Source organism: Monodelphis domestica, chromosome 6 (genome assembly GCF_027887165.1).
Source record: "Monodelphis domestica isolate mMonDom1 chromosome 6, mMonDom1.pri, whole genome shotgun sequence".
Classification (NCBI taxonomy): domain Eukaryota; kingdom Metazoa; phylum Chordata; class Mammalia; order Didelphimorphia; family Didelphidae; genus Monodelphis; species Monodelphis domestica.
The window spans coordinates 278,292,755-278,319,665 of record NC_077232.1 but is presented as its reverse complement, the minus strand read 5'-3'; the positions used below and the strand labels follow the sequence as shown (position 1 = coordinate 278,319,665).

At 36.4% G+C, this 26,911-nt stretch overlaps 1 protein-coding gene across 2 annotated transcripts in view; it reads left to right on the top strand.

Annotated features, from left to right (window-relative positions):
• The window catches only part of LIN54 (lin-54 DREAM MuvB core complex component), an 81,991-nt gene that overhangs the window by 20,900 nt on the left and 34,180 nt on the right, over positions 1–26,911 (top strand). For both annotated transcript variants that reach the window (XM_007495765.3, XM_001376943.4), the window contains exons 2-5: positions 5,248–5,980; positions 10,488–10,608; positions 14,007–14,149; positions 22,298–22,523. In XM_007495765.3, the coding sequence (XP_007495827.1) occupies positions 5,282–5,980; positions 10,488–10,608; positions 14,007–14,149; positions 22,298–22,523 (1,189 nt within the window). In that variant the 5' untranslated portion in view covers positions 5,248–5,281. The remainder of the gene's footprint in view (positions 1–5,247; positions 5,981–10,487; positions 10,609–14,006; positions 14,150–22,297; positions 22,524–26,911) is intronic.

The window sequence follows — 26,911 nt, the reverse complement described above, 5'->3', positions numbered from 1 at the left end:
TGAACTAGGATGAACTACCTCAGGAAGAGGAAAGAGGGTTGATTTAAGAGATAACAGAAGTAAAATTGACCAAACTTGACAACTGTTTAACTCTTTCACCACCAGAACTCACTACCTTTCCCTCCCCTAATTCTCTTAGCCCCATTATATCTCAGCAACCTCAAGCATGTTCACTTTATCTTCCTTCATCTTCCTAACCACATTTTCCCTGCTCTACCCCACCCCCAATTCTGAAACCACAATCCAATCAATACTACCCTTACCCTACTACAAGAAAGGGTGTGTCAATTTAATTCTCCCAGAGGTCCACTCACCACCCATGTAACTTTCCCATGTACTTCTCCCTGGCTATGGCTACCTTATATGTATTGTTTCCTCATATTAGAATTTGAGCCTCTTGAGGACCAGTACTATCCCCACTTTTGTATTTTTGTCCCCAGCATTATCACTATTCTTAGCACATATTAAGTGCTTAAATGCTTTTTCATTCATTCATATGAGGAATGAAGGGAAGAGAAGAATAAAAGACAACTTAGTTTGTGAATAGCTCAAAGGATGCTGATGCCCTCAATAGAAATAGAAAAGACTGGAGGAGAGTTAGGTTAAGTAGGAGTTGTTAATCTAGGAGTCTAGGAACTTGCCTTTTAACTCCCTTTCAGTATAATTGGTTTACTATAATCCTATATATTTTATATTATGTATTTAATAACATAATTCTGAGAAGAGGCCCATAGTTTCTTTGTACTTGAATTGCTTCTTACTGACTTTATTGTTGTTCAATCATTTCAGTTGTGTGACCCCATTTGGGGTTTTGTTGGCAGATACTTAAGTGGTTGCCATTTCTTTCTCCAGTTCATTTTACAGATGAGGAACTGAGGAAAACAGGTTTAGGTGACTTTCCTAGGATCATATACTAGTAAGTATCTGGGCCATATTTGCACTCAGGAAGATGAATCTTCCTTACTCCAGACCTGGCACTCTGGCCCTCCTGAATAGTTGAAATATTTTTTTCCTTTGAGGTAGAATTTCTAGATTTTGACTGTAATGTTGCTAGGGCTTTTTCTTTGAGGCTCCTTTAAGGGGGTGAATGATGGATTCTTTATGGTTTTACCTTGCCTTTTGGTTCCAAAAGATCTGGGTAACTTTGATTTCTTGGAATACACTTTTTCTGGGGGCAGCTGAGTGGCTTAGTGGATTAAGAGACAGACCTAGAGATAGGAGGTTCTAGATTCAAATCTGGTCTCAGACACTTCTTAGCTGTGTGTCCTTTGGCAAGTTACTTAACCCCAATTGCCTAGTCCTTACTACTCTTCTGCCTTAGAACCAATACACAGTAGCAATTTTAGGACGGAAGCTAAGAGTTTTTTAAAAAAGAACGAAAGAAATAAAAAGAGAAATATAGTTTTCTGCTTTTTGGGGAGAGAGGGAATTATGGTTTTCTGAGAGTCCAGTGATTTTTAAATTAATCTGGAAGTCTGTTAATCCGGGAGTCTAGGAACTTGCCTTTTAACTCCCTCTCAGTATAATTGGTTTATCCTATATATTTTATATTATGTATTTAAAAATATTTTCCTTGACCTGTTTTTCAGTTTGGTTATTTTTTATGTCAGATATCTTCTATTTTCAGTCTTTTTTATTTTGATGTTATATTTCTTTCCTAATGGAATCATTATTTCTGTTTGATCTCTTCTAGTTTTCAAGCAGTCTATTTTGGGGATGAGGTTTACTTCTTTCTCTTATGAGCTTTTTATCCCCCTTCCAATTATTTCCTGCAAAGAGGTTGATCTCTTAATCTTTATGTGCTTCGAGCAACTCTCTAGGTCTTATATCTCTGTCGATAGGAAGAATTCTCACACCAGGATTTCGTTACCCAACCAAATCAAAGCTCTTTAGGATGCATTTCCTCCTAACATATTTTTTTTGATCATTTCATCTTAAAAAAACTTAATCCAAATAAAACTATAGAAATAGAATAGTATTTTGCTTTTATAACATTTCTAAACTAAGTCTTTTTAGTCTCCATCTTTCTTCACCTTTGTTTCAGATGTTGTTCAGTGACAAAATCATTTTTTCCCAGGGTTTGTTTTTGTTGATGAAACTCTGTTAGTGTTAATAATTTATAGTTCTTTTTGAATAATGATGTCATGATGTTTCCCTTAATCAGAAAGTATTTATTAGACACTAGGCCCAGAGATTGCAAAGCCAATAATCAAATGGTCCTTATTCTTTAGGAGTATGTATCCTATCAGGGAGAAAAACTTGTATACATAGAAGTAAACTAGTCAGTTAATAAACTTGTGTTAAAGTTCCCACCTTGTATGAGACCTTGTGTAATGAGTTGAATCTATCAAGATAAAATTGAAATAATCTCTATTACCCAGAGTTTACAGTCTAAAAACACACAGGCAGAATCTTTAGGTGACTGGAAGAATGGGCACTAACACTTAGAGAGAAGGAACCAAGGCCAGTTGTCTCCTGAAAAGCAGGATAAGTTATTTGGTTGGAATTATGTTATTGTAAATAATGCTTATCTATAGACTTTCAAGACATTTCTCTCCAGAAGCATTTCAGTGGCCTCTGGACAACAACAGGTCCAGATTGGTGAAGACTGTTGGTCTGTTCGCTTACTTTGCCCTGAGGCCTGGAGATTTCTCAATCTGGGCAGTTGAGGTGGCTGATGAGTTAGAGATGAAATCTAACCAAACAATAAAAATTTTCTGCATTGGGAGCTATATAACCAAACTGATTTCAGCCTAATCTATTTGACCTGTTCAATGAGTGAATCAAAAACTACTTATTAAGCATTTACTAGTTTGCCAGGTACTCTGACCTTAAAGAATTTATGTTCTAATGGGGAAGGCAACACATATATGGTAGTGGTGGTCAGGGAAGAGGTATTTTGGTTTGACTATATCTCTGGGATAGTAGGTAAAATCATAGGGCAAATACTGACACAATGATTGTGTTAATTTGATTTCTGTGCCTGGAACAGAAGGTGGAAAGGAGTTGGAATGAAGTGTGGTCAGTCAGTCATGGTGAACTTTCAATTACAGGAGCACAGCCCTAGGGCAGGTGGGTGAGCACCCTGAGCTGGAGAATTGTGGATATACAGTATAGCAGCAGCTGGCAGCATAGATTTGTATTGGGATTTCTCCATTAACTTATTTAGTACCCATATGGAGATGGGCGTGTTATTGACTTGGTTATACTGGGAAATATTTTTAAGTTATATTAAGCAGATAACATCTTCATTCTTAAATCACTTACATTCATGTGTTTATATACTACGTCATCAGCTTCTGTGAAAGGCACAAAATGTTCCTGGGAAAAGATAAGTGACATATACTAGGTATGAACATGCACATCAAGAAATAATAAGGCTAAGAAAAGTATACTCTAAATTGTGTAAAGTGGCATTACCCTCACCAGGTCTACGATCAAAAGAAAAGATCAATGAAAGGAGTAAATTCTTACTGTTGGTGAAATTGAATTGATCCAGCCATTTTGGAAAGGAGTTTGGAATTGTGCCCCTAATGTCACTAAACTGTGCATACTCTTTGTTTATACTCACAGAAAGAAAAAGACCACTATGCACAAAAATATAACAATGCTTTTTGTAAAAGAACTGGAAACAAAAAGGGTGTCCATCGGTTGGGGAATAGTTGAACAAATTATGATTTATAGATGTAATGAAACATTTATTGCATTGTAAGACGTGATGAATGAACTGATTTCAGAGAAATCTTAGAAGAGTTATGAACTGATTGCGGAGTGAAGTGAGCAGAAAAGGAGAGAATGTTTTACATAAAGTCATTGTAAAGAAAAGCATCTCTGAAAGACTTAAAAATTCTGATTAAAGAAATGACCAGCCAAGATTCCAGAGGACTGAGAATGAAAGAAGTGTTAAACTTATGTTGCAGAACGAAACATGCATTTGTTTTGCTCAGCTATTTGTTACATGAATTTTGTTTTTCTATTTTCAGTTTGGGAGGAGAAGACTAGCAGTAAGATTGTGTTTGTTTTTAAACACTTCTGTCTTCAAATCAATGCTATATATTGGTTCCAAGGCAAAAGAGCAGTAAGGGCTAGACAGCTGGGTAGCATCTGAAACCAGATTTGATCTCAGGACCACCTGTCTCTAGGCCTCGCTCAAAATCCACTGAATCACCTAGCTGCCCCAATTCAGTTTTCGTAAAGAAAAGGGTCATTGAAGCATTTACAGAAGAAGACAAAAGGAAGATCAGAAGAAAATGCAGTCAAGTGAGACAGCTTAAAAGCAAGCTGGTATATATACAAGAAATTCATGGTTTCATGTATAGTTCTCATTTCTGTTCTACTTTGCATTTAGAAATGTACATTTTATTTGGTGTTTGTGAAGTTCAGAATAACAAAAAATAAAATTGATTAAAAAAAACATAAAACCGTCTACAGAGTCCTGAGGAAAGAGTTCTTCATTTTGCTGAGATTATTATATTCTGGGTCTGCATTTATGACTCAACAGCTTAGGGTAAATGAACTCAAATTATATGGTTAATGTTGGGCTACCTAGACATTTGTAAAAGTTATTAATAAAATCAGAATCATGAGTTTCTCTCCCATTTACAGTTTAGTGTTGTCAGCATACAACTCCAGCTATTTTAGACAAGAATTACCTAGTAGTTATAGACTAGTCATAGGTTTTGTGTTTTGTTTTCCTTTAAATGAAATCAAGAATTAAGAATAGTTCAAGTAGATAAATCATGTAGGACAGCCATGCCAACTGAAGGTACAGGGAAAGGGGAGAATTGAAACCTCACTATCTTGTCTGATTTTGGGAACTGACAGTGGTAGATCCCAGTCATACTCATAGCTTTTGCTGTTAAACAGAAGCTGTGACTCTTGGAGCCACGCTGCATCTTCCTGCTCTGACCTCTCATGTCAACATTGTCATGGGCCTCAATTTCTCCAGCTGCCATTGTGCTGCTTTCCCCTTTCCAAGTACCCCCTGGAATCTCAAACTCAAACTCCCCACAGGAAAGGCAGGAAGGGGACTTGCTTTGACTGGCAACTACAATTCCCAGAAGTCTTTGGTGTCAGGTCTCAGAGCTTTTCCCTACATAGAGGGAAAACTGATCTTGAATACCCAGTTAAATTGGCAAAAACATTTTCCCTTTCTCTGTGGGGTACAGTTTTTTGGCAAATGATCATTTCAGTTTTGGAGCTTCATTGCTTCTTTTAGCTGATGTTTTTCTCTCATTTTTGTTCTAGTACTGATCATCAGCTTCCAGAGGGAAGAATTATCATGGAGGTGGTGTCAGCTGAGGTGAACAGCTTACTTCCAGAGGAGATCATGGACACTGGTATAACTTTAGTGGAAGATGATAGTATTGAGGCTGTTATTGTTTCATCCCCAATGGGAGATTCAATTCCCATGGAAACAGACCTGCAAGAAATTGTCAGCATAAATTCATCTAGTGATTCTGCAAGCACAGCCATGTCTATTACCACAGAACCAGTCACAGTGTCTAGTAACCACACTAACAAAGTTGTTGGGAATACTTTAGTTGCAAAAACGGATTTGAATACTGTAAAAACAGCCTTTCCAAGTGGCCTTCAAAAACTTGGTGCCCAGACACCTGTGACTATATCAGCCAATCAGATTATTTTAAACAGAGGATCTCAGACATCTGATCTTAAACTTGGCAATCAAACAATTAAACCAGATGGACAGAAGTTAATTGTAACAACTTTGGGCAAGTCAGGCCCACCAATTGTTTTAGCACTCCCCAATAACCAGCTGCCCCAAACTCAGAAAACCACATCTCAGACACAGTCTGGAGACTCTAAAGTGCAATCTCAGCAAATTAAAGTAGTTACTATTGGAGGAAGGCCAGAGGTGAAACCTGTCATTGGTGTTTCAACACTGACACCTGGAAGTCAACTGATTAATCCTACAGCTCAGCCTTCTGTTTTACAGACTCAACAACTAAAAACAGTGCAGGTAAAAAAAAAAAGTTTCTCTTAAAAATGCATGATCGTAAAACATTGATCAGTTGTAGGTATGTATTTAGGGTGGTTTATATCCAGATTCTTAACAGATCACTTTTGAATGTTGCTTTTAGTGTATACATTCAAATAATGTTGTCTATCATATATGAAGATTTTCAGCATGTAAATTTAGCTAAAGAACTGTTTCGGTTGAATTTCATTTTCAGTATTTAAATATGTATTTGGTGTATGTGTGTACTTTTAGCCTGTGGGTATATCTTGGTGGAAATTTTTTATGCATGAGAAGAAGCACTCTTATCTAACCAGTTACCAAAGATTCCTTTGCAGGAATGGAACAACATTTTGTATTCAGACAAAGTCTGCCATGCCAGAGATCACCAGATTTCTTTCCCTAGACTGTGGATTACTGGGAACCTTAGCTTTGGAGATCCACTGACATGGCACCTTTTTTTCTGTGTCACTGGTGAGACACTAAGGTGGAAGGTAATCTATATAAGGTGAATGAGATTTTTTTTTTTAAACCCTTACCTTCCGTCATGGAGTCAATACTGTGTATTGACTCCAAGGCAGAAGAGTGATAAGGGCTAGGCAATGGGGATCAAGTGACTTGCCCAGGGTCACACAGCTGGGAAGTGTCTGACGCCAGATTTGAACTTAGTACCTCCCATGTCTAGGCCTGGTTCTCAATCCACTGAGTTACCCAGCTGCCCCCTGAATAAGATTTTACTTTCTCTTTGGTAAGTTGCACCTATCACTGCCCTGGAGTCATTTTAGGTTTTGTTGTTATCCATTCACATTCATACCCACTCTCATCTCTGAAGCCTTAGTAAATAAAATCCCCTCAGATTTAATCTTCCAAGTAGGCCAGAAAGTAGAAACTGGAAATGAGGCATAGAAAAAAGGTCAGGTACACTGCATGACCTGGCTGATAGATAATAGGGATTTTTTTGGGTGATGTTTTGTACCTGGAACCTCCTTCTCTTGAATCACTATGATGGTGTTGTTATTATTAGACTATCTTTTTGTTCCATATTAACACCTGTAAGGAAACTTCCAAATTGGAGGTAAGCCAAAATATTTAGACCTATGGAAACTATCAGTCACAGTGATAAAATAATAATCAAAGCTTGTATTTACATAGATCTTTAAGATTTGTAAAGTGTTTTACTTAAATTATCTCATTTGATCCTCACAGGAACCTTGTGAGGTTGATACTATTATCCCCATTTTACAGATGAGGAAACTGAGGCTGAGAGAGGTTCAGTGACTACACAGCTAGTAAGTGTCTGAGGCAAGATTTGAACTCAGGTCTTTCTGACCCTGTATCACTTAAGCTGCCCTGATGTCTAAAGCCCATGTGCTTTATTTTATCCCTTTCCTTTTTCAGGTATATGAAATATTGACCATTTCACACAATTCCTGATTGTCTGGTTTTTCCTAGCAACCTAAAGCTGTTTTCTAGGATAGGGCAGAAGTCCAATGGCTTTTGGTTAGTGGACTAGGGAGAGGGGAAAGTAACTGAGTGTGGAGTATGGCACTCTCAAGTTTTAGTTATACCCAGACCCAGAGATAGCCCCCTACATTGCACAGAACAACAGGTTTTTTTTATGCAGAATATAAAATGTAGAATGACTAGAGCTGTCTGGAGCAATTTAGAGTTTCAGTAGTCCTACAGATAATACCATAGGACCTCTGAGGTAACTGTTGCATGATAATCACTATGATTATCTTTAAGAAAAAATTGAATTATGGACAGTTTACTCTGGCAGTATGTTTGCAAAGTGCTTTATGTAAAATTATTTCATTTGGTTCTCACCAAAACATCCCAAGTTATAGCTATTCCAGACATTATTTGCATTTTATGGATAAGAAAACTGAAGCCCTGTACTCCCTTATTTGTTTCAGCCTCTGAATAAAAGATAGCCCTTCTCATTAAGACCAAACCTTTTCTCTTTGTGCCTTTGATCCCATCCCCTCCTAGCTTCCTGGAACCCAAGACCTGAGTTCAAGTTCTTCCTCTGACACATATTGATGATATTTTCTCAGGCAAGTTGCTGAGAGTCTCAGTGCCCTAGACAACTCTCCAAAGAATTGCATTAGTAGAAGGAATTTACTCATTTGGAGTTACACTAATGAATCATTGGTCTAGACCCGTTTTTAAAAATTGTTTAAGAAGAAAGAGAAATTTGTAGCAGGCTTTTAATATTCTATTTTTAATCAATTTATCAATTACATGTAATATCAAATTTCCACACAACTTTTCCTAAGTTATATGATTGAACTTATTATTGAACTCCCTCCTTTCCTTTCCCCCTTCCAGTTACAGGCAAGTGATTTTATCTGGGTTATATGTGTATTATCATGCAAACATTTCCATATTGTTCATTTTTGTTAGTAATCTTATAAAACTAAGACCCCAAAACATAGACCCAAATAAACAAGTGAAAAAAAATTTCCACAAAAAAATTATTGAAATACTTTTTATCCTTCAGTTATCTGTAACATTCACTTTTCCAAAGTATCACATTCCAGATCAATAAGACTTAAGATGAAGAAAGAACACATTAAATGATTTATTTATTATTAATAATAACAGATGTTTACATAGCACTTTGTGGTTTCCATAATCTCATGTGAACCTCTTATGATTTTATTTCCACCCTTTTCTTGTAAGTGCTCTTTTTCCAATTTGAACACCCAGCATTTCTAATTTGGCTACCTCTTCTCCAGATTTTCTTATTGGTGCTTTTGTTCCATTTTCCCATTATAAAATTAAAGATCTTTTGTGTAGCAATCTTCAACTATAGAGGAAAGATAAGACTTTACATTTATTCATGAAGTTTTTAAATTTTGGGAACACTTTTTTTAAAAATGTTATTTAATTGGATGATTTACAGTGTTTTTCCATGGTTACAAGACTCGTGTTCTTTCCCTCCCCTCCACTTACCCCCTTCCCATAAGGGAACACTTTTAAATTAAGTTTTTTTGATACTTTTTTTTTTTTGATCAAGGTAATTTCTGGAAATTTTTTACTCTTCCCTAATAATTGACCATAGAAAAAGAGAAATTTCCAATATAGTGACCCTGTCTAATGGTGTATTCAAGCAGTTTGCCCCAGTAGTCCCTGAACCTCTCTGATGAGAGGAAGGAGGTATAACAACTTAATATTTTAAACATCTGATTTGAAAATATTTATGTTAGCAAACACTATAGATAGAATAGAGTTATAGAAAGTATGAAGACCTAAGTATTACTTATATTAAGAAAGGCAAATTATTTATTATTAATTTTTAAAGAACTTCAGTATATGATACCTTTTCTCATACATGAAATCCATTACTATTCAGCAGGTCAGTAAAATTCTTACCAGTTTTGAAATTTCATGTTTTTTAAAGCAAACAAGGGCTACTTTTCATTTCTTGCTACTACCATTAACCTGGCATTTACTTGGAGACTTTGCTTAAATCCAATTATGAACTCTAAATTGTTTGTAATATCAGTCACATTGTTATATTTTGTGCTCCATTTTCTGTTTTCTGCAGTTTTCCCAAAATGGGATTTTGCATTTATAATACAAAACACATTTCATTGCAGTGGTTCAGTTTGGATTTTGAGCCTCCAAAATAGGAAATTTTATCTATGTAGTGTCTAGTATATTGCTGTCTAATTTTTCTCATGATGCTTATTTGTTGTCATGTAGGATGTTATAAAAACATCTCTTTTTTTTTCCAGTTAGCTGTAGTTACTTACTATTATAGGAAGAGGTTTTCCTTAAAAATTAAAATAATTCCTTAACATATTTGTATTATGTATAGGCTTTTGTAAGCCCAAGTTTTCATTTATTTAGTTATCTAGTTAATTTTTTATAGCCTTTACCTTCTGTCTTAAAATCATTACTATGTTTTGATTCTTTGGCAGAAGAATGGTAAGGACTAGGCAGTAGTGGTCAAGTGACTTGGCCTGGGTCACACAGCCAGAAAGTTTCTGAGGTCAAATTTGACTCCAGCCCTGACTCTCTTATCTACTGAGCCATCTCAGTAGATGCTTCCCTGAATAATTATTTAAAACTGACTTCACTATTGATTAAAAATAGTATTTTTAGGAGTAATGGCTTTAGATTCTTTCTCTAAAGTGACTCCTGATTCTACCTCATTTTTTCCTTTTAACATTTCACTTCATATTTTTTGGGGGGAGAAAGCCAAATGAGTGTTTTACTTTTTATTAAATATGTTGTTAATCTGTTGGTGATTGAACATAAATTTATTCCAGGAATTTTAAAGATCATTCTAGAGGACAATGTAAAGAACTATACAATTTTTTCAGTTGGGGAAGGGATGTGACTATTTTAGTGATTGAAATTTATTACATCAGATTTTAATTTTCTCTTGTTACTGTTTGTGTTTTTTGCTAAGTAAATGGTTGTTATTTGCTAGATCTATCTGTAATGCCAAGTAAATGAGTGATGTATAGCCATCTACACAGTTATTTATACATTTCAGATTGCTAAGAAGACAAGAACACCAACTTCTGGTCCAGTGATCACCAAGTTAATCTTTGCAAAACCAATTAATAGTAAAGCAGTTACAGGACAGACAACTCAAGTATCACCAGTCATTGCAGGTTGTATTTATTTATTGTTTCCTAAGCTACATTTTTGCCTTCATCTTGTATGGATTTACAGGGAACTGTTCTTCATTCCTTTGGAAAGGCAGCTGACTTTAGCTTCAGTTAATTCTCAAGGAGTTATGATTGTGCCACACATCACAGAATAATATTGCTCAGCAGTGAAAAACTAGCTTGTTACCTAGTCTTCTAAATCAGAATTAGATTCCTCAAATAAAAATAAGAGAAACATTAGCAAATACCCACCTCAGAGGGCTGAATACATTTAAAAGAAAAAATCATGGTCCTTCCTGCCCTTGGAGAAGGTGGAGCATAATGCTTATGTAATAACATAAATGTTATGTGGTTGGGCTTGGGAGCAGAGTATTTCACTTAAAAATTAAAGGTCTTTGCTTTGAATTTTTTTCGTTAATTTTATTTGCTGCATCTTCTTTGGAGTTCATATCGCAAAAACTGCACATAAAAACTATTGCTAACTTGTCACATAGAATTTTAGAAAAAGTTGACCATTTTTGGAAGTATGCTTTATTTTCATATAATTCAGATTGCATTCCAATGAAGTCTCCATATTTTTTTAGACTAGAAAATTTTCATTTTGCATGTTGCTCCACCGCACATTGCCATCAGCTTTCTACATAGATGTAAAGAAGGTTTGCTTTTTCTTTAGCTAACAGGATTACTTTTAGCAATGCAGATTTTATTTTAGTACTTGGCAGTGAAACAAACTACTCTTGAAAATCATTAGAGGTCCTTCTAGTTCTGATTTCCCAATAGTCTTGTTCTTGCTTTGGTTGTTATAGTAGGAGTTATACTTGAGTTTTTAATTGAAAAGATATGATTTAATTTAGTGCTGAACCAATGATAATATCACTACATGTAACTTACTAATGGAATAACTAATAATGGAAATAATAGAACATGAGACTTAGAAGAGATCTCATTGGTCTTCTAATCTAATCCAAGAATGAAAAATCTCTACTATGTGTGAACTTGGAAATTACTCCACCCTACTCAGACAGTGCCTTAGGGGAAGATATAGTTGTAAACTCCTGATTGAACAATGAAATCCCTAACTCATACCTTATAGTGAAGCTAGAACCTTAAGAAAGGTCTATTTTTAGATCTAATACAAACAGGTGTTAAGTACCTTTAAAGGTTAAATTAGTACCTAAAAAGGTCAAGTAACTTACAAACAGCAAGCTTAACAAAGAGGTGTGAAGTACTCAGAAGATTTAATCTAACCAGAGAAGGTGAAAACCAAAGAAGGTGAAAACTAAGAATGGGCAGTCCTGGAAAAAAGTGCCTACTGTGATTGGTAGATGTGAAAATTTAGGGGAGGTGACATAAGAGAAAAATCTCTTTAAAGGGAGGCGAAGGAACAGTTCAGGGAATTGAATTCAGTTTGGAGAGTAATTTCATTTTGGAGTGGAAGAACCCAGCTTGGAGACGGTCTTGTGGTAAGTGATCAAGACTGACTCACTCTCCCTTAGGCTCAGGCCAAGGCCATTTTGGCCTAGGCCTTTTTCTACTACTTGGCTCAGCCTGAGCCAGGGCAGTCTTAATTAATTCTCTTTCTCTTTCTCTTTTTTTCTCTCTCTCTCTCTTTCCTTTAATTCCTTCTCTCTATATTAATTAAAATCTCCATAAATCCCAGCTGACTTGGGTATTTTCATAGTTGGGAATTTCCCATGGTGACCACTTATTTTAGATTTTAAGACAAAACACTAAAAATTATCCTTACAGTTTTTGCATTTACATATGATATATCTGTTTCTGCTTGAACACTTCCAAAGAGGCAGATGGAGGGCTGAAGTGAGGAAGACCTGAATTCAAATTTTGCCATAGGCTTTTAGCTGCAGAATTATGGAGCCTCTTTCAGGCATAGTTTCCTGTCTATAATACAAAGATCACAAGGTTGTTGTGAGAATCAAATGAGAAAATCATTATCATTGTTGCTGTTATTACATACATATCATCATTACTGATAATATTATTGTCATTATAAAAAATAGTAAGAGAGAACTGACTTTGCTGAGGAAGCCTTTTCCAATTTTTGTTGACTTGAATTGTTAAGAAGTTTTCCTGATATCAATCCTGAATTGGCCTTTTTGCAGCTTTCTTCCACCCCATCCCTGTTGCTGCCCTCTGGGCCCCACCCTTACATATGTAGTTCCTTCTTTTGAGGTCAATTATCATGTCTTCCCTGAGCCCTCTCTTCTTCAGGCTAAAAATGCCCCATTTCCTTCAACTGAGCTTCATACAACACACAACTCAGGCCCTTTGCCCTTTGCATGGCCTTCCACTAACCACCACTTTTTTATCCTTAAGTTTTCAACAACCCAAATAAATGTTAGAGTCAAAAATGTGAAAAAATGTGCTGTTTATTTTTCAATTCATGGTCTATATATAAAAAATGGAGAGGAAGATGACTTTTTTGGAAAAACTGTGTACTTTGTCTTTGTAACCGTAATCAAAGTTAAGTGCCATTTTCTCCTCCTTTTTCTTTTTCCTCCTTCCCATGAGCTCTATATCTGTGAATAAAACAAGATGAAACTTAAAAAAAAAAAAGCAACTAACCCACCAGATTATGGCATCTTAGATTTGAAGTTGGAAAGAGTGATTGTGTTAACACAGAATAAAAACATTCACTATTAGACTGGTTTAATATGCATTTAAAAAAACAAACTTTGGGATAATCCCAGTTGAATATTATTGAAGAAAGAAATATTTGCAAGTGTTAATACGAAACAAAATTTACCTCAGGCCTTACAAGTGACAAAAATGTAATGGCAACTTGTTTCCTTTTTTTTTCTTTATTCTTACCATCTGTCTTAGAATTGATACTAAGTATAGGTTCCAAGGCAGAACAGTGGTAAAGGCTACATAACTGAGGTTGAGTGACTTGCCTAGGGTTATGCAGTTAGGAAGTGTCTGAGGTTGTATTTGAATCTGGGACTTTCTAGGCCAGGCTCTTTATCCACTGAGCCAGCTAGCTGCCCTGCAGCTTGTTTTCAATGGCCACAATAAGAATTCATCAAATGAAATTCTGGGTCTATCTACTCTCATAGCACGTGTTGAAGTTCAGGGACAAAATTTTTTAAATTTTTTTAGTTTGTTGGGCAGCTTCTGATACCCAGATACCCAGATACCCAGATCCTGTTTAATTTCTTGCATGGTTTTTATTCACTTCTACAGATTTGGGGTTAAATGTGATAAATAAAAGTCATCAACTTATTGTTTGCTTATCCCTCTACTTGAGTTTATTCCCTTTGTCCATAGAACTTATTCAGGTTCTCCATATTGAAATAATATAAATATGGTGAGTTTTCAGGGAATGTGCTACAGAATACATCAGGAAGGTTCACAATACTATTTGACCTTCTTTTCCTTTGCAGGGAGGGTTCTATCACAATCTACTCCAGGAACTCCCCCAAAGACCATAACAATATCTGAAAGTGGAGTTATTGGATCAACTCTCAATTCTACAACACAGACACCAAACAAAATAGCCATCTCACCTCTGAAATCTCCCAATAAGGTAAAAAGATTATTTGGTGCGTTTTCTAATTCTAGATGCTGTGATAAATGTCATAAGGTTTGTTATAGTGTCATTTTTACTTTTCTATACCTAGCACAGTATCACAACAGGCCTCAGTGTGATCATAGAGTTCAGTTCTTAAGCTTTCCTGAGCCTCAGTTTTCTCATCTGTAAAATAGGGATAATAATGCTTGCATATCATAGAGTTGTTGAGACAATAGCTTAGTAAACTAAAATTCAACTTAATGTGTAGTACTCATGACCATAAATTGCAATATATAATATTTGTTGGTCTGGGTCTTCAAAAGGAAGCAATACCTTCTCAGTAATAGCCCAAGGCACACCTGCAGCTATCCTGTGTTTGATTCAATCAGCTTCCTCCTCCACAGGGAAGGGATTGGGGTCATTGCAGCCTTGCCCTTCTGCCCGCCATAAAGCTGTGTTGGTCCTCATTTCTGGAGTGCAATAACAGGCCCTTTCAGGGTGCATGCCATTGTTCACCTTCTTTATGGCTATAGTGCTTGTACTCTTTAGACACTGAAATACCTCCTTTTCTGTCCCCCACAACCCCTTAGTTAGCAGGTGTGAATTTCAAAACTACTCAACCCTATTCAGACCATTCTTTTTTGCATTTCTTTTTTTATTTTTTATTTTTATTTGGTCATTTCCAAACATTATTCATTGGAAACAAAGATCATTTTCTTTTCTTCCCTCCCCACCCCCCCCTTCCCACCACCTCTCTCATAGCCCACACGCAATTCCACTGGGTATCACATGTGTTCTTGATTCAAACCCATTGCCATATTGTTGGTATTTGCATTAGTGTTCATTTAGAGTCTCTCCTCAGTCATATCCCCTCCACCCCTGTAGTCAAGCAGTTGCTTTTCATCGGTGTTTTTACTCCCACAGTTTATCTTCTGCTTGTGGATAGTGTTTTTTAGATCCCTGCAGATTGTTCAGGGACACTGCATTGCCACTAATGGAGAAGTCCATCACCTTCGATTGTACCACAATGTATCAGTCTCTGTGTACAATGTTTTCCTGGTTCTGCTCCTTTAGCTCTGCATCACTTCCTGGAGGTTGTTCCAGTCTCCATGGAATTCCTCCACTTTATTATTCCTTTTAGCACAATAGTATTCCATCACCAACATATACCACAGTTTGTTCAGCCATTCCCCAATTGAAGGGCATCCCCTCATTTTCCAATTTTTTGCCACCACAAAGAGTGCAGCTATGAATATTCTTGTACAAGTCTTTTTCCTTATTATCTCTTTGGGGTACAAGCCCAGTAGTGTTATGGCTGGATCAAAGGGCAGACAGTCTTTTATCACCCTTTGGGCATAGTTCCAAATTGCCTCCAGAATGGTTGGATTAATTCACAACTCCACCAGCAATGAATTAGTGTCCCTACTTTGCCACATCCCCTCCAACATTCATTACTTTCCATAGCTGTTATGTTAGCCAATCTGCTAGGTGTGAGGTGATACCTCAGAGTTGTTTTGATTTGCATCTCTGATTATAAGAGATGTAGAACACTTTTTCATGTGCTTATTAATAGTTTTGATTTCTTTGGCTGAGAACTGCCTGTTCATGTCCCTTGCCCATTTATCAATTGGAGAATGGCTTGATTTTTTTGTACAATTGATTTAGCTCTTTGTAAATTTGAGTAATTAAACCTTTGTCAGAGGTTTTTATGAAGATTATTTCCCAATTTGTTGCTACCCTTCTGATTTTAGTTACATTGGTTTTGTTTGTACAAAAACTTTTTAATTTGATGTCAAAATTATTTATTTTACATTTTGTAACTCTTTCTAAGTCTTGCTTGGTTTTAAAATCTTTCCCTTCCCAAAGGTCTGACTGGTATACTATTCTGTGTTCACCTAATTTACTTCAGACCATTCTTTAGAAGATGGGATTTAGCTATTTCCTGATCAATAACAATAGAGGTACTTGGAATAACAGAATCAGGTCTTGGAAACTACAATATCCACCCTACTCAGGGTAACAAGATTAGGAAGGGCTGCAGCAAAACTCAAGATTTTATTATTTGAGAATATGGCCTTCAACAGACATGTGCAAAAAGGACAGACCTCTGGGTGGTCCTAGGTCAAGCTAGAGCCACCATTGGCACATGTGAGACACAGGAAGTGAGGTAGAGGATAGCTCAGGAGTTCTTGTGACTTCCTGGGAGGAGGGAGAGAGTGAGTTGGAGCCTGGTGCTTGGAGATGGAGGAACCCACAGACTGTTTTCTCCATTTTGGTCATGTAAGTGATAGGGACTGATCTCTTTCTTTGCCTTGGCTATCCAGGGCCTTGGGCCTGCTTTGGCTCAGCCTAAGCAGAGTGGATATTTAAGCCCTATTCCCTTCTCTCCCCTTTCCCTCTCTCTTTCTCTCCCTCTAATACTTTCTTCCTCCTGTTTGTAATTAAAACACCATAAAAATTGGTAGCTGACTTGAGTGTTTCATTTAGGAATTACATAGCTGAATTCCTTGGCGACCTTAAATAAATCTATATCAGTCTTTTAAGGTGATTTACTTATCACACAGGATGATGTGTGACTTCATTCCCTAATAGTTTAGTTGGGTCATGCACATCAGGGTCCAACAAGATCTTCAGGAGTTATTAAGCAACAATTTCTGCTTATGCCTGTGATCAGTACAGTGCTGGGCCCTTTCTGATGGGCATCTGTGACTTCCCACAGTGGATAGATCCGATGAGGCTTTGTTGGTGTTTTTTCATATGTCTTATCCCCCTCTATGGACTTCAGTCAGCTGCCAATTTTGTACATGCTCAATCCCTGCCCAGATGGCAAACTTGTCTGTACTGGTCCATGGGATGGAGGAAAGGATCACCTTCGGTACTTCTTTTTTTTCTCATCAGTTTTGTAACATGAGGCTGAGCCCTCTGCAGTGAAGAAGCTTTTCCTTGGCTTTCAGTGGGTTTGATGGCAACAGCATCTGTGGCTTTTGTGTCTCCATATTGCCAGGCAGAGCTGTCTGTAAACTAAGCCTTCCCTACTTATTCCGGCATCAGACCAATATCTGCAGGGAATTATTTGGCTATCAGGGGTAATGCTGGACTCCCTGATTGTTTATCTTCTCTTGGTGGCATGGAACCACCCGATTGAGCAAAGAGCTAGTTCTGGCAGGTATACCTTTGCCTGCTCATTGAAAGATCCATTTCTGTGTAATGATCAAGAGCTGTGGTACCTACTCTATTATTGTTTTTTGTTTTTTTTTTATTTCTTGGTATTTTTACATCAATAGGCAAAGGAGATAATTATCTTTTTTTTTTTTAATCTGGACACCCCATGTTTTCACAACCAAATTGATAAAATCACTTCATAGCAACACTTGACAATCTCCTTATTCTCATTCTCATTAGTCCCCTCTAGAACAAAATATAAAATCTTCTGTTTAACTTTTTAAAACCAATTTCAAGCCTCATTGAACATTATTCCATGTTTGGTATGTACTTGCTTCTCATAGAATGTAAGCCCATCATGAGTAGGGAGCTTTTCACTCTGTATTCCCTGTAACTATCACTGTGTCTGGTAGGTGCTTAATAATTCTCATTGATTGATTTTTTAGTTTTTACCCACCATTTATGGTACCAGTACCCCCAACCTCTGGTTAGAACCTCCTATGGCAGATCTTTGCATAGATAATAACCATGATGTTCCTTTAAAGAAGAATGAAACATGGGATCTCAATTGGAAAAGGCAGCTTTGTTCTAGATAAGGCATAAAAAGCCCAAAAAAGGCATTTGTAGATCATGTAAATACAATAAAGATTAATTTGGGCATAGCTCCCTGGCCTCTATACTCACCATTGAGGTGGGCCTGGTCACAAGTATGTATCAAGTGTAGAATAGAAACCTCTCATTCTTCATGCTCACTTTTGTACTTAGGTGACCAGGAAGCTGCATCAAAGGAATGAGTGACCCTTAGATTTCCAATGTGTGTCTTCTTGCCTTATGTATCCCATGCTTACCCCTTGAGTTGCCTCTGAAACTCAGGACTTGATTCTTTTTATTTATTTTTAACATTCATTTAAAAATTTTTGAATTAAAATTCTTTCCCTCCCATCCATAAAGAAGGCAAGTAATATGATATCAATTATACTTATGAAATTTTCGATTATAATGTCAATAACTAGTATTTACATGCTAGGTATTTGAAGTTTGAAAAGCACTTTAAATATCATCTCCTTTGGCATCTTCACAACAAAACAATCCCTATCTATGTGACATTAGTGCTATTATCATGCCCATTTTACAGATTGGGAAATCATGGCAGAGAAGTTAAGTGATTTGTCCAGTCACACAGCTACTAAATGTGTAAAGCAGAAATTGAATTCAGATCTTTCTGACTTTTGAGTCCAGTGCTTTATTCACTTTGCCACCCAACTGCCTCTTTAAAACCCAGAACACAGTCATGTGTCTCTAGTAGTCAAATATCCAAAACATTTATTTATTTATTTTTATTTATTTATTTATTTTTTTAATATATTTTATTTGATCATTTCCAAGCATTATTCGTTAAAGATATAGATCATTTTCTTTTCCTCCCCCCACCCCCCATAGCCGACGCGTAAGTCCACTGGGCATTAGATGTTTTCTTGATTTGAACCCATTGCTTTGTTGATAGTATTTGCATTAGAGTGTTCATTTAGAGTCTATCCTCTGTCATGTCCCCTCAACCTCTGTATTCAGGCAGTTGCTTTTTCTCGGTGTTTCCACTCCCACAGTTTATCCTTTGCTTATGAATGGTGTTTTTTTCTCCTGGATCCCTGCAAGTTGTTCAGGGACATTACACCGCCACTAATGGAGAAGTCCATTACGTTCGATTATACCACAGTGTATTAGTCTCTGTGTACAATGTTCTCCTGGTTCTGCTCCTCTCGCTTATCCAAAACATTTTAATCCCCCAGAGTTACCTTTCTGGTATGAGGTCTTTGGGTGTATACAAGATTCCCAAATCTCCACATAGCTTTTCCCTTTGTCCACCGTGATGACATTTAGCTCCATTAGTTTCCTGACATTGAAGTGTGTGCTATTTCAGGTTTGAGTTTGGAATGTAATGAGATGTTCCTTTCATCTAACAATGAACAGATGGAGGTTTACCTAGCAATAACTTAGAAAAGATGTAAAGGACACAGCATTGATGGAGTTGGGCACAGCTTCACTGCTCCATAATTGCCATGTAGATGCAAGGCCTCAAGGAGGAGCCCCTGACTTATATTTAGTCTACCAGGAAGGTATTCAAACCTCAGTTCCTATTCCAAATAAATTTTTATTGATATCTTTTAGTTTTTTCCCAGTATCCCTCCCCTTGAGAGCCTTCTCACATAAGAATATTTTATAAAGGAAAAAAGGGAGAAGAGAAAAATAGCCAAATCAATTAATACATTGTAAAAGTCAGGAAATATATGTATGCAATATTCCACTCTTGAGGACTTCCCACCCCTGCAAAGGAATAGAGGAAGGCATCTTCTTGTATTTATTCTTTGAGGCCATGCTTGTTCTTTGGAATTCATTGTAGTGATTCTTCCTATTGATATTGTTATAGCTGTCATGTATACTGTTTTCTTGAATCTTTGTACTTCATTCTGTATCAGTTCACATAAGACCTTTTTTGGTTCTCTGTATTCATCATTTCTTATAGCACAATAATATTCCACAATAATAATTATATTAATGTACCATAATTTGTTTAGCTCTTCTCCATTTCATGGAGAGCTACTTTGTTTCCGGTTCTTTGCTACTTCAAAAGAATGGCTATGAATATTTTGATCTATATGGGGACTTTCTTATCAATGACCTCCTTGGAGTATATACTTAGTGTAATCTCTGATTCAGAGAATGCTTATTATAGCCATTTTATTTTCATAGTTCCAATATCCTTCCATTATAATTATACTGTTGAATGAGAGTCTTGTCATAAGCTTCCAACATTCCATCTCTTGTCATATTTGCCAATTTTATGGGTGTGCAATGAGACCTCAGGATTGTCTTAATTTTAATTTCTCTATTAGTAATTTGTAGCATTTTAAAAGATTAACTTCATATCCTTTGGCCAGTCACTTATTGTGGAATGGCTTTTACATACTCTCTCTCAATAAACCATTATCTGAGACATTTGAATTTTGATGTTTTGTCATTTGAACTCTGTCCTTCTTTCAGTTTCTACGTTGCCTTACAATTAGGTCCTGAGTACTGTGAATAATGAATCTTGTGAATTGGTTACACAATTTGGATTCACATTATTTGAAGTTACAATTATATGTAAAATATAGCGATTGGTTCCAGCCCAATGGAAATAGGCAGTGTAAGTTTAAATAATAGGACCTGGCTTTTCCATAATTTGTTCATCCATCCTCTAATTGATGGATATTCCAGTATTAAAGTTTCCAATATTTTGCCATTACAAAAAGTAATTACTTTGAATATGTATGTGTCCATGTGGCCCTTTTCTTCTTTCATCTTTTTGTGACCTACAAGTCATATAATTAGGTCAAAGAGTACATATAATTTAATATCTTTAGGAACATAGTTCAAAAATGCTTTCTAGAAAAGTTGTACTAATTCACAGCTTTACCAAAAATGCACGGATAAACCTAGCTAATCTGCTGTACACCTTTCAGTTATTGTTTTCCTTTTTTTGTCAGCTTTACCAATCTGAGGTGTGTGAGGAACAACCTCAGAGTTGTTTTAATTTACATTTCTCTGTTATTCATTCAGAGCATTTTTTCATATTGGCTATTGATAGATTGAATTTCTTTCTATGAAAACTGCCTGTTATTATTCTTTTACCATTTTGTCATTTAGGGAATGGTTCTTATTTTTATTAATTTTAATATCTTTCTCATATGTATCTTGGAAAGAACCTTTAGCAGAAATTTCCTGCAAAGATTCTTCTCTCATTTAACCTTCTTCTCTTCTCTGAATTACATTCAATCTGTACCCTCTTTTTTTAATCTCATTTATTTATTTATTAATATTTTTCCTTGGTTATGTGATTCATGTTTTTTCCCCTCCCCCTTCCTGGAGCCAATAAGCAATTCCACAGGGATATACAAATGTTATCACTCAATATCTATTTCCACATTATTCATTTTTGTAATAGAGTAATCTTTTAAAAACCAAAACCTCAAATCCTATACCCATATAAACAGGTGATAAATCATATATTTTTCTTCTGTGTTTCTACTCCCATGGTTCTTTCTTTCAATATAGATAGCATTATTTCTCCCAGGATTGAGTCCCCCAGGATTGTCCTGGATCATTGCATTGCTATTAGTAGCAAAGTTTGTAAAGTAGCAAAGTAGCAAAAAAAATATAATTCCACAATATTTCACTTTCTGTGTACAATATTCTGGTTCTGCTTATTTCCACATCAGTGCATGGAGGTCTTTCCACTTCATAGCACATTAGTATTCCATTACCATCATATACCATAATTTGCTTAGCCATTCCCCATTCAATGGACACCCCCTCATTTTCCAACTTTTTGCCACCACAAAGAGCATGGCTATAAATGTTTTTGTGCAAACATTTTTCATTATTATCTATTTGGGGTACAAATCCAGTAGTGGTATTGCTGGATCAAAGGGCATATATTAAAAAAAATTTTTTTTTCCTTTTAAAGAAATATGCTTAGTCAAGAAAAGCAAATTTGTACCTTAGCTGTAACCATTCCCCTCTCCATTAAGAGGTATGAGTAGCATGTTTTCATCATGAGTCCTCTAGAATCCTGGTTGATCAATGCTTTCTTTTCCCTCTTTTTATGTTGCTCCCAACTTCTCTGTTTGTAGTTTCCATATAGATCTGGATTTTTATCAGAAATTCTTGGGAGACCTCTAATTCATTAAAAATTCATATTATCTCCTGCTCCTTCCCTTCCTTCCCCTCCTTAGCATTATGCTCAGTTTTGCTGGGTGAGTTATTCTTGTTTACAAGCCTAAATCCTTTGCTTTCTGGAACATCATAGTCCTAGCTCTCTCCCTTTTCTCTTCCTTTCTTTTTGAACAGGCTGATGATGATGTACAGTATGCTAATGCTTGTGAGGGATAGAGTGGAATAAAGGCCAACAGTGCAAATATTAAGTCTCTGATTAATGATAACTGTGTTATGTTTATTGCATAGGCAGTGAAGTCAGCTTTGCAGACCATCACTGTTGGAGGAGTGAGTACATCTCAGTTTAAGACTATTATTCCTCTGGCAACTGCCCCTAATGTTCAACAGATACAAGTGCCTGGAAGCAAGTTTCATTATGTTCGACTTGTTACAGCTACAACTACAGCTACCACCAGTAGTTCAGCCCAACCATCTAGTCAGAATCCCAGTGCAAACACTCAGCCTCTTCAGCAAGGTGAGTCCTTCTGTGGCCGCAGTGATGGCCTTAATGGTTTTAAAGTCATGTCATCTTTTTCTCGCTAAAACCATGATAACATAGTATTACTTTGTTGATGGAGTTGTGAAGTTGTTGAGCAGGAAAATATGACATTATAATTGCTACGCAGTTGTTAGAACCTTGAAGGGCATTGGAACGCTAGCTATTTCATACTTACTACTATGTTTTTAGACTCTTTGTTGCCATTACCATAAAGGACCATTCTGTTTTAATTTTTGGTGACTTGGATTCAGATGGAGCCAACTTCCCATTTTATTGTTTCATATATGCTGTTAAGGTCCTTGAATGTCTGAACTTCAGATCATCTTCAGCATCACTTAATTTTAAATCAAATATCTCATAAAAGACATTTAAATGATCAGGTTTGTCATTTTTTTCCAGGTATAAAACCTGTCACCATTATGTGTCTGTTTCATCACGGAATTTGTGTGTCTAATTCTTCTCTTTCTCTGGGGTCGATGAAATAGGGAATTTTGTAATATTATTCCGTTAAGCTAGGGAAAAATTTTCTTTATAAAGGCTATTTTCATGGATCCTCTGAGGGTCTGTTAAAAGCAATTGAAAAATCCTTAAACTGTTCTTTAGGAAATACTGTGATGAAAGTAAGTGGAAATTAAATTTAGTTTGTACTTCTTGCAGTTGCTTTTTATTACATCAATAAAGTCTGTGATTTCATCAGTTCATCACTCTTCTCTACCAGCACAGATAAAGTCCCTCTTAACCTTAGGACATAAGTCCTAGCAACCTGGCCTGAAGCACATTACTATCCTAGCAACTTGGCCTGAAGCATGATGGGCAGCATGTCTATAACTAATTGTCTTCTTTAGTTGCCTAGGGCACTAAGAGGTTAGAGTTCATATAGCCAATACCTGACTCTAAGACCAAGCTCTTCATGCATAGTACCTCATTATTATCTTTTAAGAGGAGTCAAGGTAAAAAAAAGTTTTCATTTTCTTTCTCAAAATTGAGTACTTGAAGAAGAGGAAAAAAAAGTATGAGAAAAAAGAAGGAAGGAAATCAGTATTTATTAAGCTTCTACTAAGCACTTTCCAAATATTATCTCATTTGATCCTTATAACAACCTTGGGAGGTAAGTACTATTATTATCTCCATTTTATAGTTTAGAGAATTGGCAGACAGGGATTAAGTAACTTGCCCAAGCCCAAGGTGAGATAGCTGATAAGGATCTGAGGCCATATTTGAATTCAGAGTCTTCTGATTCCAGGCCCAGCACTCCATCTGCTATGTCACCTAGTTGCCTTACATGAGTATTAGGGCAGACTTCTGTATCAGCTGTTACTCATTCCTTGGAGTCTAGTTTGAGACTTTATTTAGGCCTCTGTATCACTTATCCATCCTTTTCCCCAAAAGCAGTGTTAGAAGCTTCACAGCACTATCAAAGGCTAGGTGACCACTCCTCCTGAGACATGCAAGTTTAAATATTGGCTGTACTTCCGTCCTTCCTGAAATTGACAGTAAAATGTATAGAATACTTTTAAAGGCAAGAAAACTATTTATGGTAAGACTTGGTGTAGGCCCCACAAAGTCAACTTTTCAAATTTTCATTGAATTTTTGTGTAGATTTACTTTGATAGTCTTCTATTCATAAAGTTCTATGAACTCCTACTTTAACAGCAAACAAGCATTTATTAAGTATCTATTATGTGACAGGCACTTTGCCAAGTTCTATCTAACCATTAGTCTCCTATCTTAACACCTTTTTCTTCCATCCTGCCTACCCCTGCCTCCTCAAGCCCCAGATACCTAGTTTCACTGCCTCAGAAAAAACTGCATGTCTTTTATGCCTCTTCCTAAACCTTTATACCTTTTTTTTTTAAACCTTTGCCTTTTCTCTTAGTGCCAGTTCTAAAATAGAAGAGATGTTAGGACTAGGTGACTTGCCTAGGGTCACATAGCTAGGGATTGCCTGAGGGTTGATTTGGACTTTGGTCTTTTCAACTCTAGGTCTGGTGTTTTAATCCACTGTGCTATTTAGCTGCCCTCCTTCTTACCTATCCCTCCCAGGGCTCCTTCTGCCTAACTTTCAGTCTTCATTTTCTCTTCATCTCCTATCATCATCCTCAAGGAGTTGAATATTCATGTTGACAACTCTTCTGACAACCATGTCTCTTAGTTCCTTAATCCCTCTGACTTAAGTGACTACTTTCAACTGATTATCTCTCTATTCACTGACTTGTTCATGTTATAAATGTTGCCATCTCTGATATTGTACCACTGCTGCCATTTAGAACCTCTTTGAATTCTACCCTCTACCCCTTGTCCTCCCAGCCTTCTGCCTTACTCTGTCATGCACATTAAATGTATTCTCTCTTTTCATAACAGAGTTCTTTGACCCATCTCTGTTCTCCCAGGCTGGTTTCCTCTCTCTGGTTTCACTTGACTTTATACTCAGCTTTGAATCCATTTTAACATTTCTTGGATAAATCTCCTTGTATATTCCTTGTTCCTGCTTTAGGGCTACTGAAAAATCTGTTGGAACAAAAAAATCATAGTCTCCAGATTTAACTGCAAATTGTTCTACTAACTTGAGAAGGTGATTTTTTGCTATTACTCCCCTTCCGCCATTCCTTAAGATTTCTCAGCATCTTCTTCCTTCTCTCTGGTCACATAATAGTTCTTTATGGAAGTTAATTCCTCCAAATGTACTCTTGATCTCATTTCTTTACTGATCGCATATTAAATCTTACTAAAAATAATTGAGGCCAGTGGTCATGAATCCCCATTTTCTTCTTCCAGTCATGGGAAAAAATAGGCATTCTTTTTGACAAAATCAACTCTCTCCTGGCTCCTTCAGAAGTTTGCCCCTTTAAAAAAAAAAGAAGTTTGCCCCTATAATCATTTCTTCTCTATTTTTTACACTGTCAAATCACTTCTGTATTTTCAATTGAAATGCATAGTTTTACATTGACCCATCCTTAGCTTCAAACTTATATCATTGTTCTTATCATAATTCCTAAGCTTTTCAGATTTTTTTTGTTTTGTAAAGTAACTATATTGGAAGGATTTAGTTTGATTTACTTTCAGAATTTTGAAGTAAATACTTAATTTGATTTTATTAGGAGGTTAAGTAGTCCCTGCTCCTGGGCCCTTTCTCTTGTTTTGACCCTTGCAACCACTTTATTTGATTCTTTTCCTGACTTTTTGAATGACGTTAAGTCTCCTTTTTTGGATGTTATTCTTTCAGCCATCACATGTGTGAGAAAGAAGAGCTCTTTCCTGGATGCTCTTCTTTCTTTATATTCGTCCCTGTGATTTGTTAATCATCTTTGGGCAGTTGACTGCCACATCCACTTCCTTCCCTCTGGTCACATAATATTTCCAATGAAGTTAATTCCTCCACATGCCTCCTTGATCCCATTCTTACCTAAAAAATCCTGAACGAATTTCTTTTCTAAACTGTGATTCTTTATCACCTCTACTTTGATGCCATGTAAGAACCTTAGACTTGACATCCAAAATAGAACTGTTTACTTTTCCCCTCAAATTCTCTACCCTTCTCTAGACTTCACCATTAATATTGATCACACTATTACTTTTCTTCTTGGACTCTTCTCTCTTATTCCCACAACAGGTCTTGCGATTCTGCCTAGAAAACATCTTTCTCCTCTTTCCTCCACTAATATGGCTTTTTCTTTGCCTAGTTGAGGCTCTTGATGATTGCAGTAGGCTTCTAATTGGACAGCCTTGTCTCTAGGCACTTCCTTCTCCAATTCCCATACAATTTCCCAATTAATATTAGTAAAACAGAAGCTGACCATATCATAGCATCCTTTACTCAGAAATCTTAATCAGATCCCTCTGTTGCCTCTAGGATAAAATACATAATGTTCAGCTTGGTATTTAAAACTCTCTTATTTCTTAATACTGTGCTTCTTTATTCCATTTAAATTGCTCTTTTGTCTGTTCCTTGTATAAAACATTCCTAGCCAAACACCTCTTTGCCTTTGCACAAATGGTCTCCCAAGTCAGGAATGCATTCCCATAAAACCTATAGCTTTGTTTAAAATACAATTCAGGTACTGCCTTCTCTGTGGGATCTTTCATATTTTTAATTCTCCTCTATTTGTTTGCATCCTCCTTTGAGAAAATCTTTAGAACTAGTTGGGATGGTTGGACTAAAAAAATTAGCCATTAATAGTTAACAGTGTTCTTGGCTCTGTATTGTTTAACATTCTTACCAATGACTTAGATAAAAGGTATAGATGGTGTGCTCATCAAATTTGCAGATGATACTAACTTGGGAGAAATAGCTAACACACTGAATGACAAGGCTAGTATCCAATAAAACCTTGACAAGTTAAAGTTTCGGGTAGAATCTATTAAGA